General features: G+C 39.0%; 1 protein-coding gene across 1 annotated transcript; it reads right to left on the bottom strand.

Annotated features, from left to right (window-relative positions):
• Nucleotides 1-291: 291 nt before the first annotated feature.
• Nucleotides 292-14,293, bottom strand: cd82b (CD82 molecule b). The gene is made up of 9 exons (XM_077596740.1): nucleotides 14,150-14,293; nucleotides 10,967-11,039; nucleotides 9,527-9,599; nucleotides 4,804-4,928; nucleotides 3,946-4,020; nucleotides 2,649-2,747; nucleotides 2,308-2,481; nucleotides 1,756-1,839; nucleotides 292-1,272 (listed from the first exon to the last, which is right to left on the bottom strand). Exons 2-9 carry the CDS (start codon nucleotides 11,027-11,029, stop codon nucleotides 1,195-1,197), a joined length of 771 nt encoding a protein of 256 aa, XP_077452866.1. The 5' UTR covers nucleotides 11,030-11,039; nucleotides 14,150-14,293; the 3' UTR covers nucleotides 292-1,194.
• Between the last annotated feature and the right edge of the window lie 687 nt (nucleotides 14,294-14,980).

Genomic DNA, 14,980 nt, shown 5'->3' with positions numbered 1-14,980 from the left:
TTATGGTGTTGGTTAGAATTCCTACCTTTACATTTGGGTTGACACGCCAGGGAAAATAAAAGTGGAACGTTTACGCAACTTAATATACTCCTTTTCTGATAAGTACATTGGGCAAATTTTACCCAGAATGCATTTGAAATCTATAAACAAGAAGTAAAAATACATTGAATATACGCTTTAAAAAAAAGCTCAATCATCACGAAAACCACCCATTTACTTGTTTTGTGCATACTGCCCTCTACTGGTGTAAAACGACCCAATCCCACGGAAACAAATATGAAACAACACTAATTCGTGTAGTCTATTTAATTCGAGTTTTCTGGAGTTACAAAAAATACAAAAGTTTTTCAAACATGCCTGAAAATCCACATGCATTTGTTGGAACAACTATATTACTTTTTCCCCAAATCGCAAAAACAAAAGAATAACAGTAAAAAGCCTTCATCATATGAGATAAATTAATGTTACATATGAACAGATGGAACAAGAACATATCTGAAATAGGTCCAACACAAATAACAGCAATATTTAGAAGCAATACTTGTGTTTGAAATGAACAGGACAAGGGATTACCAAGAATCCATGTACAATGTGCTTAACGCAAGATAAATGGGACTTTTCTACCTGTGAAATAGACCTCTGGTTAACTAAAAGAGGATGGCTTATTGTGTGATGCCAACAAACAAGAACAAGGTTGGAGGAGGCCAGTGGGAGAGAACAAAGTGGTGAGGGAAGCCAATGTTTTTTCCTCCTCCACTTGGCAACGGCAGAAATAAAAGCTGCGAAGAACGAGATCAATTTCACACACATCCACTCATACCTTCTTCATCTCCCCTCACTTACGGTGTCTCGACACTATCCAATTTTTGTAAAGTGCTCCCTCGTCCTTTCGCATTCTGCTATAAAAGGAAAATAAAGAATAGTATACAGACTGGCGTGAGTGCATCCTTTCAAACAGGTAACTACTGACCCCCCCAAAAAGGTCAGACAAAGTCTCCTTTAAACATACAACATGTAATAACAGCAATAAGACAACAATGGTAACTTGTGATCTATGGCCAACAACTGTTAATTTGCCCGTGTTTTAAGTGGAAAGCAGAAAAAGCTCAAACGTGGGAGTCAGCTGCCTTCATTTGTTTTGTGTGTCGGTCTCATTTTAGGGACTAAGGGAGAGTCCGTCCATGTACGTGTTGATCAGTACTTGGACACTTTGGCATAATCTTGCTGAACAATACTCTTGCACAGACACATGGAGAGGATCATGCCAAGAAGCTGAAAGAGAAAGTAGTGACAATTAACCCTTTATAGGACCGTCGCAGAACACATTCGCTGAGTCCAGTGCTACACGTCCTATCCATTTTGACTGATTTTTTTTTTGGATGAAATGAAAGAAGAGTGTTCACAGCCGTTCCTTAGTTAAATTGAATTGAATATCTGTCAGTCAATGGCAGATATACAAGAAAAACCAAACACGAAAAAACACTGTGGATGTTCTTCTCTGCAATTTAATATTCTGTGAATTGATAACAACTTCAGTACTGCCATTATCCTTTAAATTATCCAAGCAGATGCACATTCTAACCACCCTCGTCACACAGCCTTCTCTACATTGCCTGCGATTTGTCAATATTTAATAAGTATAATAAGTATCTAAGACGATTGCGAGGATGCATGAGTGAGATCAACAGATAAAAGATATTGCGGAATCCAGCACTTTTCTTGAGCAATACTGTTAAATAAGGAAAAAATGGATACCTCCACAACTGCCACTCCGACGCAAATTCCCAAAATAACTCCACAATTCTCCAGAAGCCATTTTTCCACATTGCTCATGCAACCCTGGAGGAGAAGCAGAGGAGAAAAATCACTCAAGGAGCAAAGACATAGGAGAGATTGATGTGATCCCACTCAAACATGAGTGTAGCTTTTTCAAAATACAACTATATATATTCCTTGAACCTGGTTGTAAATTGGTAGAATATGACCTAACTGTGCGGAGTTAGGCAGGCAAGTAAGTTTTACAACATGCAACACTAAAATAAGGCTTCAGAATAACGACTTACAATGGACTCAAGTAAAAAAGGGTATTTGCTTCCCATCTCAAAGTCAGTTTGAAGACATTTTTCCCCAGCACGATTTTGTGAATATTCCACTTTTGTGGAAAGCCCGATTCACGCCGTTCCAACTACAAAATGTTTCAAGAATTTACACGACTCGGGGTTGGAATTGTATTAGCCCCAAAAATTGACAGTTTCCCCCAAACTCACTTTTTTTTAACTAAGAGACTATATACAAACAAGGCTGTACCGTTTGGTAGACTGGAAGTTCTGAGGAAAGGTGCTCGCACAGACCCTCCATCTTGATGTCGCTACCAGGCAATGACTCGTTGCGACACGAACAAGAATAAAGGTTTTGGGAGCTATTCTTGATCAGCATGTTGTCAGACCAATTGTTAGGACCCATCCATCCACAGCACTTCATCTGCGAGAACAAAAGGGATGTGTGAGCTGAGTGGGCATTTTCCTGCCTCATGTGAGGAGAAACAGTAAAGAAAATGAAGGAATGAATAAAATACCTCTACACATACAAGTGTGTATAAAAACAAAACACACACAAAAAAAAACTCTGAAACAAGTGTGATCACTCACTGTACTTTGGATATAGTCCCAAGTGTGCTCTGAAGTTTTGTTGTGGCCAGTATAGTGGACGATCATGTCCTGGATGATGTTTGACATTTCACTTTTCAACTGGAAAACAAAAAAACATTCATTAACAGTCATATTACGATCATAATTTTTAAGAAGAGTGACATTACATTTTCTCAAAGTACAGGGTATTATCTTCCCTGCATTGCTAAAACATAACATACTTTGATATTCATTCAGATTTACTCTATTGACCTTTATTATGAAGATTTTGCTACACAGAAGAGTTGCATGAACACAAGCCAGGCGTGTGGGTGTTTGTGTGCGTGCAAGATCACAGAGTTGTGGAAGAGTTTTGGCCATAAGAGCTCTTTTGGAGATACAACCTCACCCTATTCTGGGAAAAGGGCACCGCCCTGCCCTGTGGTAAGCTTTAAATACTAAGAACACACAGGGCTCACGGGGGATGCAGACGCACGGTGAAGAGAAGCGGCAGAGATGGCAGCTGTGAGCACAGGCTCCAATCTTTCAATTGGCATAGGAAGGGGGTATTACACAACGTGACCTCCGCACAAGTCTCTATATGATTCAGGGTAGGTTATTACAATGCATGCTAAATTTGAAGGAAATTCATCTGAATTCAATTTGATTTTGATCATTTTTACAGATTTCGTGTTTCTAATGGTTTTAAATGTATGAATCAAATTTTCCCCTATTTATTAAAACTTTTTTCCCGTGAACTCATCTAGCACATGGTGAAATATCTTCGGTGAATTTGGTGTTGTTCTTATTCAAATATTTCCCCCTGAAGAGGAAGACACTTCAGATGGTATCATTAGACTTTTACTGACTGAAGGTTCTCCATGGTAGATCTCAGATTATTATTATTATTTCGAACCTTTCTTCCCTTAATCTTTATTTTATGCATAATCTTTATGTTAGCATTTCTCATCAAGGAAGAAAAATATTAAATAATTGCAGTATAAATTCGAAGCAGTTTTAATTTTGATTCTTTCAAATATATTTTCTAAAAATAAACATAATAATTTGCTATTTATGTAAAAGTATTTCTACTGCTGTTGCAAAAAAAGATCCTAGAGGAAACATTGAAAGTCTAAAAACAACACCCGCTGACCTGCCACTTGTTGAGCTATGAAACAGTGTTTCACCACAGGAAAAAGGAGGCTTACGCTCACAGCTGTGACATGAGGAAGTACAAACACACAGCAGGCTACAGCTGCACCAATAATAGACAGAATTCTAAGTGGACTATAAAAGAAAATACGACAAAGTATCTCACCTGATCTCTTTGGAAGTAGATGAGAACTCCAGCAGTCACTTGGGCGATAAGGATAAGCAGGAGGCATGAGAAGTACTATTGGGGAGGAATAGAAAAATAATGATATTCACCGGACAACTCTTCAGCAGAATTCAAGGGGAAAAAAAACTGGAGGCGTTGCTTGACTTTGCATTTGTAGTTGTGTAGACGTGGTTTCACACATTTTATTTACATTTGTGAAGATTGTTTGGAGGCCACGTGGCAGCTGGGGACTGACTGTCATTGGGAAAAGAAGTAGATCCCAGCAGGCCACAATTAACAGCCAACAGAACGGAGCATATACATATACACCTCATAGTTGACCAACTAAGCAGCTTTTATGCCTGACTCCCCACTCTCCACCTCCGTCAGTCAGCAAATGTTGCAAACCCCCACTCCACCCACACATAAGTAGAGGTGCTGTTGGCTTGAGTGTCAGCAGGAATTTATGGTTCTTAAAGAGGCATGCTGACTTGAAGCAGGTGCAATTACAAGCATGTTTCAACTCTTACAATAGCTTGAAATAACACAGTAGACAACCTCAATGTGAGGATGATTTACTATTGTGGTCATTATTTGGGATATGCAGCATGGTTTTCGTCTATTTCAGGCTATTTTAAGTGTCGTGAAATGTGAAGGAAATACGGGAAATTTAGATGACTAACATGACTTGCTGGGATTGACCACAGATGCTTGTGGAGGGCGTTTTCATCGTGCGACCAGGCCATACAGTAAAACAATTACTTTTTTGTGTGGTCGTGACAAGGCTGTGATCACTCGCGAGTGTAACCTGTCCTGTTGTTGATTTGAACAGTGAGAAATAATTACGTAATTGCTCACCAGACCAAGCAAGCAACGAACTTCATAGATGGCACCGATGCACCCGAAGAAGCCCATGGCCATTGACAAGGAACCCACTCCTATAAGGATGTAGGAAGCCACTTTCACAGAGTCTGACGATTCCTCTGTTTAAAAAGAAAGGGGAAAAAAACAGTTGTAAGAAAAAAAACCAACAAAAATAGTGCTAACTTATGATTTTAAGTAGACTCAAATGCTTAAGTTCTCTTAAATAACTTGCTGTTCAGAGTTTTCCGTACTCATTTTCTCAAGTTAATATTCTGAAGTACATCAGCTGTACTAATTAGGATGATCAAGATCGTAAGCCATACGTAAAATGAAGCTAAAACGGCAAGTTTAATTACCGTAATTACTCGAATATAACGCGCACTCGAAAATAACACGCAGGTATAACTTTGGGCCAAAAAAATCTGGAAAAACGCAGTACTCGAATATAGTGCGCACCTAAAATTTCCCGCTGACGAAAATCAGAAATCTTACCTTTTTTTCTTCGTTTCACGATTGTTTTGTTCAAACAAATTTATTCATTAGAATCCTTCAAATGAAAAGTTCCTCTCTCTCTTTGTCTGTCCTCTCATACATCTCTTCGTTGAGAATCCTATCAACGTCCACGCTTCCTTCATCCACTTCCTCTTCCTCCCACAACACATCATCCGATTGGCTTTACGAGATGACGTAAAATCCGTGCGTCAAAGTGAGTTTGACAATGCTTTTTTCGATCGAAAATTTGTAATTTATTTTAGTTATTGATTATAACACTGAACTGAGAGAGGGTGAACTGAGACGGGTACGAGGCTAGAGGGGGGCAGTGGTGGTCTCGGCTTCACGAGATGACGTAAAATCCGTGCGTCGGCTCTACGAGATGACGTAAAATCCGTGCGTCAAAGTGAGTTTGACAATGCTTTTTTCGATCGAAAATTTGTAATTTATTTTATTCAATTCAATTTCAATTCAATTTATTTGGCAAGAAAAAGCACCAGGCTAAGGGCCATGTAACAAGACACAAAAAAAAAAAAAATAAAAAAAAAAATAAAAAAAATTAGTTTTTGATTATAACACGCACCCCCAACTATTGGAATTAATTATTTTGCAAAAACCTGCGTGTTATATTCGAGTAATTACGGTAAGCCTTTGCCTTTGTTCCGAACCTTTCAAAAGAGCGTGCTGACAACCACCTATAGGCAGCCAGCCAGTGTGTTGAGCTCAGTGGTCTACTCTCGCTGCTATCACAGTAACAGATCCCCACTTGAAGCAAAATATTATCTATTTACTTAAACTGAAGTTCAACTTACTTGTAATGTTGAGTTCAATTTCCATGACAGATGTCCAGTTTATTTGAAATGATGAGTTCAAAGTATTTAACTTGTGTACCATGCTCTTAAAATGATGAGTTTATAGCAGGGGTCCCCAAACTTTTTCCTGTGAGGGCCACATAACCTTTCCCTTCTCTGATGGGGGGCCAGTGTCAGTTTGTAACAGAAAAAGTGTGACGATCGTAGGGGAGCTTAAAATTTTGTATTGTTTTCCAGAAAGCCACACATAAACAAATAACCCTTTCCAGGTTCTTTACAGAAAAAAAGTCAGGAAAGAAATAATAACACTATTAATGAAATAAATAATAACTAAATAACCCTCTCGGAGTTCTTCACAGAAAAAACAGGAAATAAATAACACTATTTATGAAATTAATAATAACTAAATAACTCTCTCTGGGTTCTTCATAGAAAAAAAGCCATGGAACATTAACTTTCTGTTGTGCCATGCACAATCTTAACAGATAAAAGTTCAGCTCAGTTGTCAGAGCAGAATCTCTCTCACGTCAACACTTTGCAGCACAGTGCTTGCTGGTGAATTAGGCAGTGGACACGTAGCGGGGCGGTGAGACCCCTTTTTTCCAACTCCCGGTTCATGCGTCCCATTAGACCGCGAGTTTCGCCCACCACACTAGGAACCCCGTCAGTCGTGATGCTAGCTAGCTTTGACCAGTCCAGGTCCGACTTCTCCATGGTTTGGCACACTTTGTCAAAAATATCCTCTCCCGTTGTAGTCCCTTTGAGACTTTGGAGGGCTGCCAGATCCTCGCATATCTCAAAGTTTGCGCTAACTCCACGAATAAAAATGAGCAGTTGCGCTGTGTCTTGCACGTCCGTGCTTTCATCCAGTGCTAATGAAAAAAAGTCAAATTCTTTCGTCTTCTGCTGCAGCTGGGCATATACATTACTCCCGATTTCTTCAACGAGTCTGGTCATTGTACTCGCCGACAGACTTACGGCATTAAATGCATCTGTCTTCTCAGGACACACCTCCTCCGCGACAGCATCCATACATTTCTTAAACTCTCCGTCAGTGAAAGGCTTACCGCTGCTTGCTATCAGTTTAGCAACCCGAAAGCTGGCCCGAACGGATGCCTGGTTCAGCTGAGCTTGGCGTACAAATTTATTTTGCTGAGATAGTAGTCCACTTTTTCGCTGTGAGTTTGTCTGCTCGTATTTGGCCATGCAAGCTATCGTACTTGTCTTTGTGACGGGATTCATAGTGTCGGCGAAGATTGTATTCTTGGAATACCGCAACCGTCTCTTGACAGATGAGACAAACAGCCTTTTCTTTGCATTGGACAAAAAAATAATCGTTTGTCCACTCCAGGTTAAATACCCTGCATTCTGAATCAATTTGTCTCTTACCTAACTTTTTCGCCATTATTCCGTTCTCAAAGAGGTTGCACAGTTTTTATATGTTTGAATAGTCCGCGATGGTCCCAGGGCTCCGCCCTCACCTGCGATCGTCCAGATGTCTCGGTATCACTGTGCTCGCGCATCCAACGGTGGACATGCCCGCGTGCATCAAAGGGAAACACTCTCCCCGCGCGTGTCACCAAAGAAGCAATGCGAAGCCCCGCTTCACTGGGATGATTTGTGGGCTCAGCAGGGGTGCAATGAACCAAACACAAGATTAAAACGTCCCAGTCTTCAAGGCCAAATAGGAAAAAAATCCGATAGCGTCTCTGGTATTGTTCAGAGGGCCGGTCCAAATGTGCCGGCGGGCCGTGTCCGGCCCTAGGGGTCACCGTAGTTTGGTGACCCCTGGTTTATAGGCTTGATGTGTTAGTTTTCTGTGTCATCTAAACTTGTACGTTTATGTGAAATGGTCTAACATGCAATTTGAAGTGAAACCATTTGAAAAGTGTATTTTTTTGGCATTCTGCCAGCACCCATACTGCACTGGAACTAATTGAGAGAGGCTGCCACACTCCAATGATTTTAGTTCTTTTTCTGCTGAAACCACAGAAAGAGCGTCCAAATTTTCCATTTAAGACGGAGTCTTTTTTTAAATGAATAACCATCTGATCTAGCTAGTCGCAATGAACAACTACACAAAAATGCTTGTTAGACATAACAGAGTTAAATACTGACACACCACCACCACCAAAAAAAAAACATCCGGCGAAGTGAAAAATTCAAGGCAAAGCAAGAAAAGTAAAACATATGCGAGATATATTGATTGCCCTCTTTGGAATGCTGAGATAGATTGCTTGCAAACAATCACAAGAAGAAGCTGGATTCATAAATTTACTTCGTTCAGGATATCGGAAAATGTGTTTTGCTTACACTGTGAGAAATTAAGCCTTCTACACTATGAGAAGCTGTGTGCGCGTCTGTGGAAAGACAAATGTTTCCAATGTCTTTTTTTCTAGTGAAAACCTCCTACACATGCCTCTGTTTATATAGCCTACAATGAATGGAAACCCAGGACAAAGGAATACCGTTTAAGGATGAGCCATGGTGCAACTTCAAAAACACTATGAATCAATGAACACAACATTACAATGTTTTGTTTGTTTTTCAATGCACAACAGAGGGATACTTTTAGTGAGGTCAGAACTAAGAACGAGAGGACCAATGGGTTGGAACATGTATGTAGAACAGGTCACCAAACCTCCTAAGGAACAGGATGCCGACACTACTGTAGATAGTCAAAGGGAGGATTTTACAAGTGTATTTACGTCATTGGGAGGTTTGAATTTTTTTAAACTTCGCATTTCGTAGCTTGAATTTCTTTCGTATCCAAGGGAGAATTTTTTTCCGTTGATGTAGAGAGGTTTGCAATTTCAAGGTACCACTAAATACCAATGTTTAAAAAAAAAAAAAAAAACCTAACATAAGCGGTTACATAATAATTGGGTAGTCTTTTCATTTAAGATGTTTTAACGTGTGTACTTTTACTTTTGAGTAACATTATTTTCAACGCAATTTGACGCTACTCTTGAGTAAAATTATTGGCGACTCAACCCATTTCTGTATGGCACTATTAAAGTTTTGTTACTCTACATAAACTTGAAATAAAACTGACGTGTAGGTTCGTGACATTGTGTGTCATTCAAAGTATTGAGAGTAAATGTGGTAAAGTCTCAAAGAGGGTGAGTTTCACTCAGCTGACTCAAATTCGGTGTGTTAGTCAAGATTGTAACTTTTACACAAAACCTGAGGAAGTGATCATGATTCACTTCATTTTGGAGGGTTTTTTTTTGTTTCTACATGGTTACACTGCAATAATAGTTTTGGTAGGTGAGCCAAATATGTTGCACAGAGCAGCCAGTATCCAGTCAGCACAACTTAGATCAGTCCAATATGCTGAATGTTTATGGAACTTTGAGACAGCCGTACGTGGCAGTCAGAAAGCAAACGTGTGTGTTTGTTAAAGCACTTACGTAGAACAGCAATGAAGCTCTGGTTATCAAAAAGAACCCACAGTCCGAAGCCCATGATCAATGCTCCACAGACCTGTGAAGGCAAATACACAAGAGTCAGCTACTGAAATAAGTGTTGCGCCTTCACTGGAGGGAATTCTTGTTTAGGTCTCCACTTGCATCTGGTTTTAATCCAATTCTCTTGCTCAAACTGCAAAAAGGCTGGGAACAGACTAAAAGATTCACAACCTGTGCGAGATTCATCGACTTCTAATTTCAAGTAATGACCAAATTAATGACAAAGCAATCACAATTATGATATTCTTTTTTGGCTACCATTATTATTCCTTAGAAATAGAATAATTGGGATTTTGTGTGTAAGAGGTTCGGAAAACCTCGAGTATACCACTAATAAAGTTCTGTGTTTCGCGCCCTTGACGTGATTATTATGGTTCTTGTGAACCAGACATAGTGTTTGGGTGTGGGGCAGGGGGGATAGGGTAAATGAGAGTTGCTTGTGGAAGCCCTGTCCAGCACGGGAACCCTAATAATTAGGCCTGGTTAAGAAGTGTTCATTCAGTGCTACTACTAACCCCCCAGCGGTCATCATTAGCCCACCGGTTTCTGACGTGTGCAAACGGGAAAACATCAACACACTCTTTAATAGGCACATCAAACACGTCCTTTCAAGAACATAGTCATTGGAAAAGTCCAGACATCCTTAGACTTGATTTTAAGAATTTAGTTTATCCAGCCTTGACTTAATTGTGCCTTGTGAGAGCGAGATGGCAATAAATGTTAATAAACAGTCTGCTCCACTTCAGTCTTCACCACGAAAGAACAAATACCACATTTGGGGCTCCCAAAGCATATTTCATAGTATCGCCCAAATACGCCAAATATGGGCTTTTATTAAAAGCATAGTTGTTTAGTATTAATAGTTTAAAAGGCTTTAAAAAAAGCCAAAAAAAACAGGATCAAAAAGGGCATTTATTATTCACATGCATACACACATACACTTTTTAAAAGTCGCATATTCAAATGGACTCAAAATGTAAATCAATAAAATTAAAATGAACATAAACAAATGGTTATGGACCCCGATATATATTCTTTTTTTTTTTTTTTTTTTTTTTAATAATGTTTCTATTGTTTCTAATTCATATTTTTTAATTGACACAAATAGATGTCCAATTTATTTAAACTGAGAGGACTGGCTGTAAAATGCTCCTCTTTTAGTGACACCGAGCTCAATGAGTGCCCCGTAAAAGGTTAAATGCCTTCAATAACAAAAAAATGTTTTTTTGGTATTATAATTTTTTTTAGGAAATTTTCTTTGTATTAGCTACAAAGTCAATCAAATTATGCCAATAAGGCAGCAGCCATAATGCATAAACTGTTTTAATTATAGTGAACATTTTATGAAACAGGATGTAATATGTAACTGTGAAAGCTACTTACAAAGAAGATAAGGTTGAAGAGGAAGAGAAAGTACTTGGTGACGGTTGTGCATCCTTGCGTCATGTTTTTGATTCTGAGAGAAATAAACACAGCTCCGTGGTTAAGTTAAATTTTAGAGCCAGTGCAAGCATGAAACAAAAAAAAAACAAATGGAGAAGAACTCGTTATACAAAGGCAGTTACCCTGGAGAAGGTCACCACATAATAAAAAGGAACATTTTTACAAATTCAATACTCTAACAGGTATCTTTTTAGGTCATGACAAGATCAGCAGGAACACAATGCGGTGAAGACGCAAGCCAATTCCATACTTGCTGTAACCAGTTTACAAAACAACAAACAACAGTGTGACTTGATGACGTACACGGTTGAAAAGTTGAAAAAAAAGTTGTCTGACAGCACAACGTTCGGACACGTTACGGTAAGATCAACTTCCAAACATGTTTTCTACTTTGCGTCATAGCCGGGAAAAGCATGACTACACGCAGTAGCTTCTTTATGTGGAAAATTTTCCTTTGGCAAAACAGCTGTAGGGCAGACCAGCACCATTACAAGGAACAATATTAACACTTAATGGAGCTCCCTGGTGGCCGGACAAGAAAGCAGTGCCCCAAAAGCATTAAGTAAATATTTACCCTAGACAGGTCTTTTAAATTAAATCCAGAACTAGTCGTCATAGCAAAGTGATAACACTGACTAGCATTTTACAAAATTAAGGGACAAAGGGATGATGGTTTAATTACACCAACAAATTTTAAACACGAGTTATGCAAGTAATTATTTATATAGTCCTGATATCAGTACATTCGTTAAACGTGTCTCGTGTCCCAACAATATTTCAATAATGCTTACGTAACTATGCCTTTAGTTCAACCAGATATATTTCCAAATTCTGAATAAAATGGCTTTTAGGGTAGCATCCCAGATAAACCCTTTGGTTGTCAACATTGTTTTCAAGCTTCTGGTTTTGCTTTGTTGTGGTAATTTACGAACAGGTTACACGTTTCAGCAGTTTTGAACATGTCTGAAAAACAAGCCAGAAAATGGGTGATATGTTCCTGTAACACATTTGACATGTGAAAAGAGCATCTGCTAACCGGATGGAGCAAATGACCCAGATAGCAACAACTTTGCGCTGAGCCTTGGTGTACAAAGCCAACGCCACCATGCAATAATGTAATCCTTAAAGAAGATTTTCATTGTGGGTTGATGGAAGCAGTTTACATTAAAACGCTTGAGCTGTGGTTCACATTGCTTGTAAAAAGAGCCTTATCCAAAATAGCAAAATTGAATTGGAATGGTGACTGGTCTACTCTAAAAATTTGCTACCAAACTTTTTTTCTGATAGACATGTCATCGTTTTTTGCTACTTTTTCAAATTTTGATACCACTGTTTTCTTATAGCTGCGCCCATTTTAGTTATGGCCATCTAATCACGTTATCATGACTAAGTGAATAAATCTTCTTTCTTCTGTTTATAGAAAACTACATTTTGTTGTTGCTCAAAAATGCTCCCAGGACTTAGTGCATTAAAAGATCGATCATATTAACCTTAATACCCTTGTGACATTAATCACAGCTACTTTGGATGCGTTCTTAATCGTTACTTTTTGGCAGGAACATATTTTGATGGCGCAATTTGGACTATAACAAATAAATTGTGTTGAGGGCTCAAGTCACGGATGTTTGTGAGTTTATTAAGAAAGGGAACCAATTTTGATTGGCCTAACATAAAGGACGTGAGCGCACGTGCACAAAACCACATGGTTGCAATTTCTGATGGACAGCAAAATTTGATAAAACATCGGCATAGCTGCTTCCCACGATGCCTAGCGTTCAGAACTTGGTTGTTTCTCGGGCCACATTTACATCTATATTCAGTCAAAGTTCTCTTCAATAATGAAAGGACCATGTTCCTCTCCCTCTCCAATAAAAAAACCCCAGAAGGTCACCAGACAAATGGAAATATGATACAGCAATCCAATGTTTGTTTTTTCTTCCTTTGTTATTGGAATTGTTTAAGCTTCTCACCCCTACTTGAGGCAATGTGAGTGGCAGATGGCGCTATGTCTAGGGGATCCACCGTGGATCAAACACAGCCCTGAAAGGGAACAAGCCTCGACCTACCTCTAGCGACTGCTATTACATCAATAGCTGACCCATTTAAACATCTGTGAAGCCTGTGCTCTGGCATCAACCTCCTGGTAATAAAGCCTTTTAATACCGTCACGGAATCCTGTTTCAACCACTGCATCCAAACACAGGATGTAGTAATTATCTTTCCTGACATAATTGCGGTGGCATTTTGGGGCTTCAAATTATAGGGAACCAATTCAGGGGCGCTAAAAAATGGACACATTCCAGCTTCCAAGTAACCCTGAAACAGGTAATTGCAAGTAAAAGAGATGCTTCGGCAACATCCAAGAAAAGGCTGATGAATAGATATCATCTCAATTTTAAGTGTGTGATGTCATGGGGTATTAGTGGACTCGAGACAGTGTTTCATCAGTGATGGCAAAGAGGGTTCTTCCAGATGGCACCTATGTGACTCATACAGAGTTTTGCCATTACAATCTCACACTGTTTGTTCCTCTCGAGAAACAACTTTAGGGTGATTGGCAGTATAGTGTTGATTTACAATTGTGATTAGTTTCAAGACAACTGATAACAGTACAGCACTAATAGTAAAAATCTGTATGTAGCGCTAGTAGAATAGACACACTCAACTTATTTAAAAGTGTAAATGGCACACAGTTTACTGGGGTTGGAATTATAACTATACAAAACTATTGTGTCCGGTGAATGTAATCATGCGGTTGAGATATTTTCAAGTACGACACAACTTAAATGTTTGGTTGGATGAAGGGCAATTTACAAAGACACAACAATACAAAAAATGAATTTTATTTAGCACGTTATCAAAGACATCAAAGGTTAACGTGACTAACGAAATCCTACGTCGTTTCACGAGACACCTCCCTGGTTTCCTAATTAGAGTGAAGAAATACGACAAAACATTGGCAACATTTTTAACAGCCTCAGACATTAAACAAAGAAGTGACAAACAACTAACGAAGACTAAAAAGTTTCATTCACAATCAAAGTCCGCCGAAAATAACGTTGGCAACAGAAAATATGGTTTAAAGGGTTAGCAAGGGAAATTCGACAATAATGAGAAACTTACTTGTTTTCTTTCGACAGGTGCAGCAATTCTACGAGTTTTGTCGACAATATTGGCACAGACGTGAAACTTCAACGGATTTCTTTTGCTGAGTGGGAAGAGCGTGAGTGTGGTTCTCAGAAGACACGCCCACTTTCCTTTGGTGAACACCTGCTCCTCCCCTCGTGGGGTTGATTTATTAACCCTTTACAGGGCCATTGACCATTTTGTTGAATAAAAACAATAACAAAAATTAATCCGATGCCCACAAACTTGGACATCACAATATTAACATTTCACAAACGTGGCCTCCATATCCCAAATTGTAATGTGCACATTCTTGGGGATAATCAATATATCTTTTAAATATATATTTTCCAAAAACCGTTACAAAATATTGGAAAAATGTAAATGAATAAAAACAAATATACTCTAGTCATGGCCACAAACCACTAAATTGATTGATATTTTTAAATAGCTCTGACTGTCGTTGACAAGAATAGATGTCAAATTTATCGGAATTATCTTTCAAAGCCACCCTTCGCAGTGAAGAAACAGGGTCCTCAACACACATTCAGGATGAATCTTGTGCGCGCACACACACACAATCTTACTTCAAACAAGTTTCATAAATAGAGAACCCTGAAAATGACTTGGACGTCTTGTGCTGTCAATGGCAGACAATGAGTTAAATGTGTGTCCTCTAAAGGGTTAACCCACTGTTGTCCATTGCCAAGCAAAAATGAGGCCACACATAATACCCATAGTAACATGTCAACCCACCCTCACCCATCCCATGTATGATGTGAGGTCAATGTGAGATTTTGACTTTGGTGTACAAAGAAACAATAACCA

This window comes from Stigmatopora argus, chromosome 3 (genome assembly GCF_051989625.1).
Source record: "Stigmatopora argus isolate UIUO_Sarg chromosome 3, RoL_Sarg_1.0, whole genome shotgun sequence".
NCBI lineage: Eukaryota > Metazoa > Chordata > Actinopteri > Syngnathiformes > Syngnathidae > Stigmatopora > Stigmatopora argus.
The sequence above is the reverse complement of the archived record's forward strand: the minus strand, read 5'-3'. Positions and strand labels throughout refer to the sequence as shown.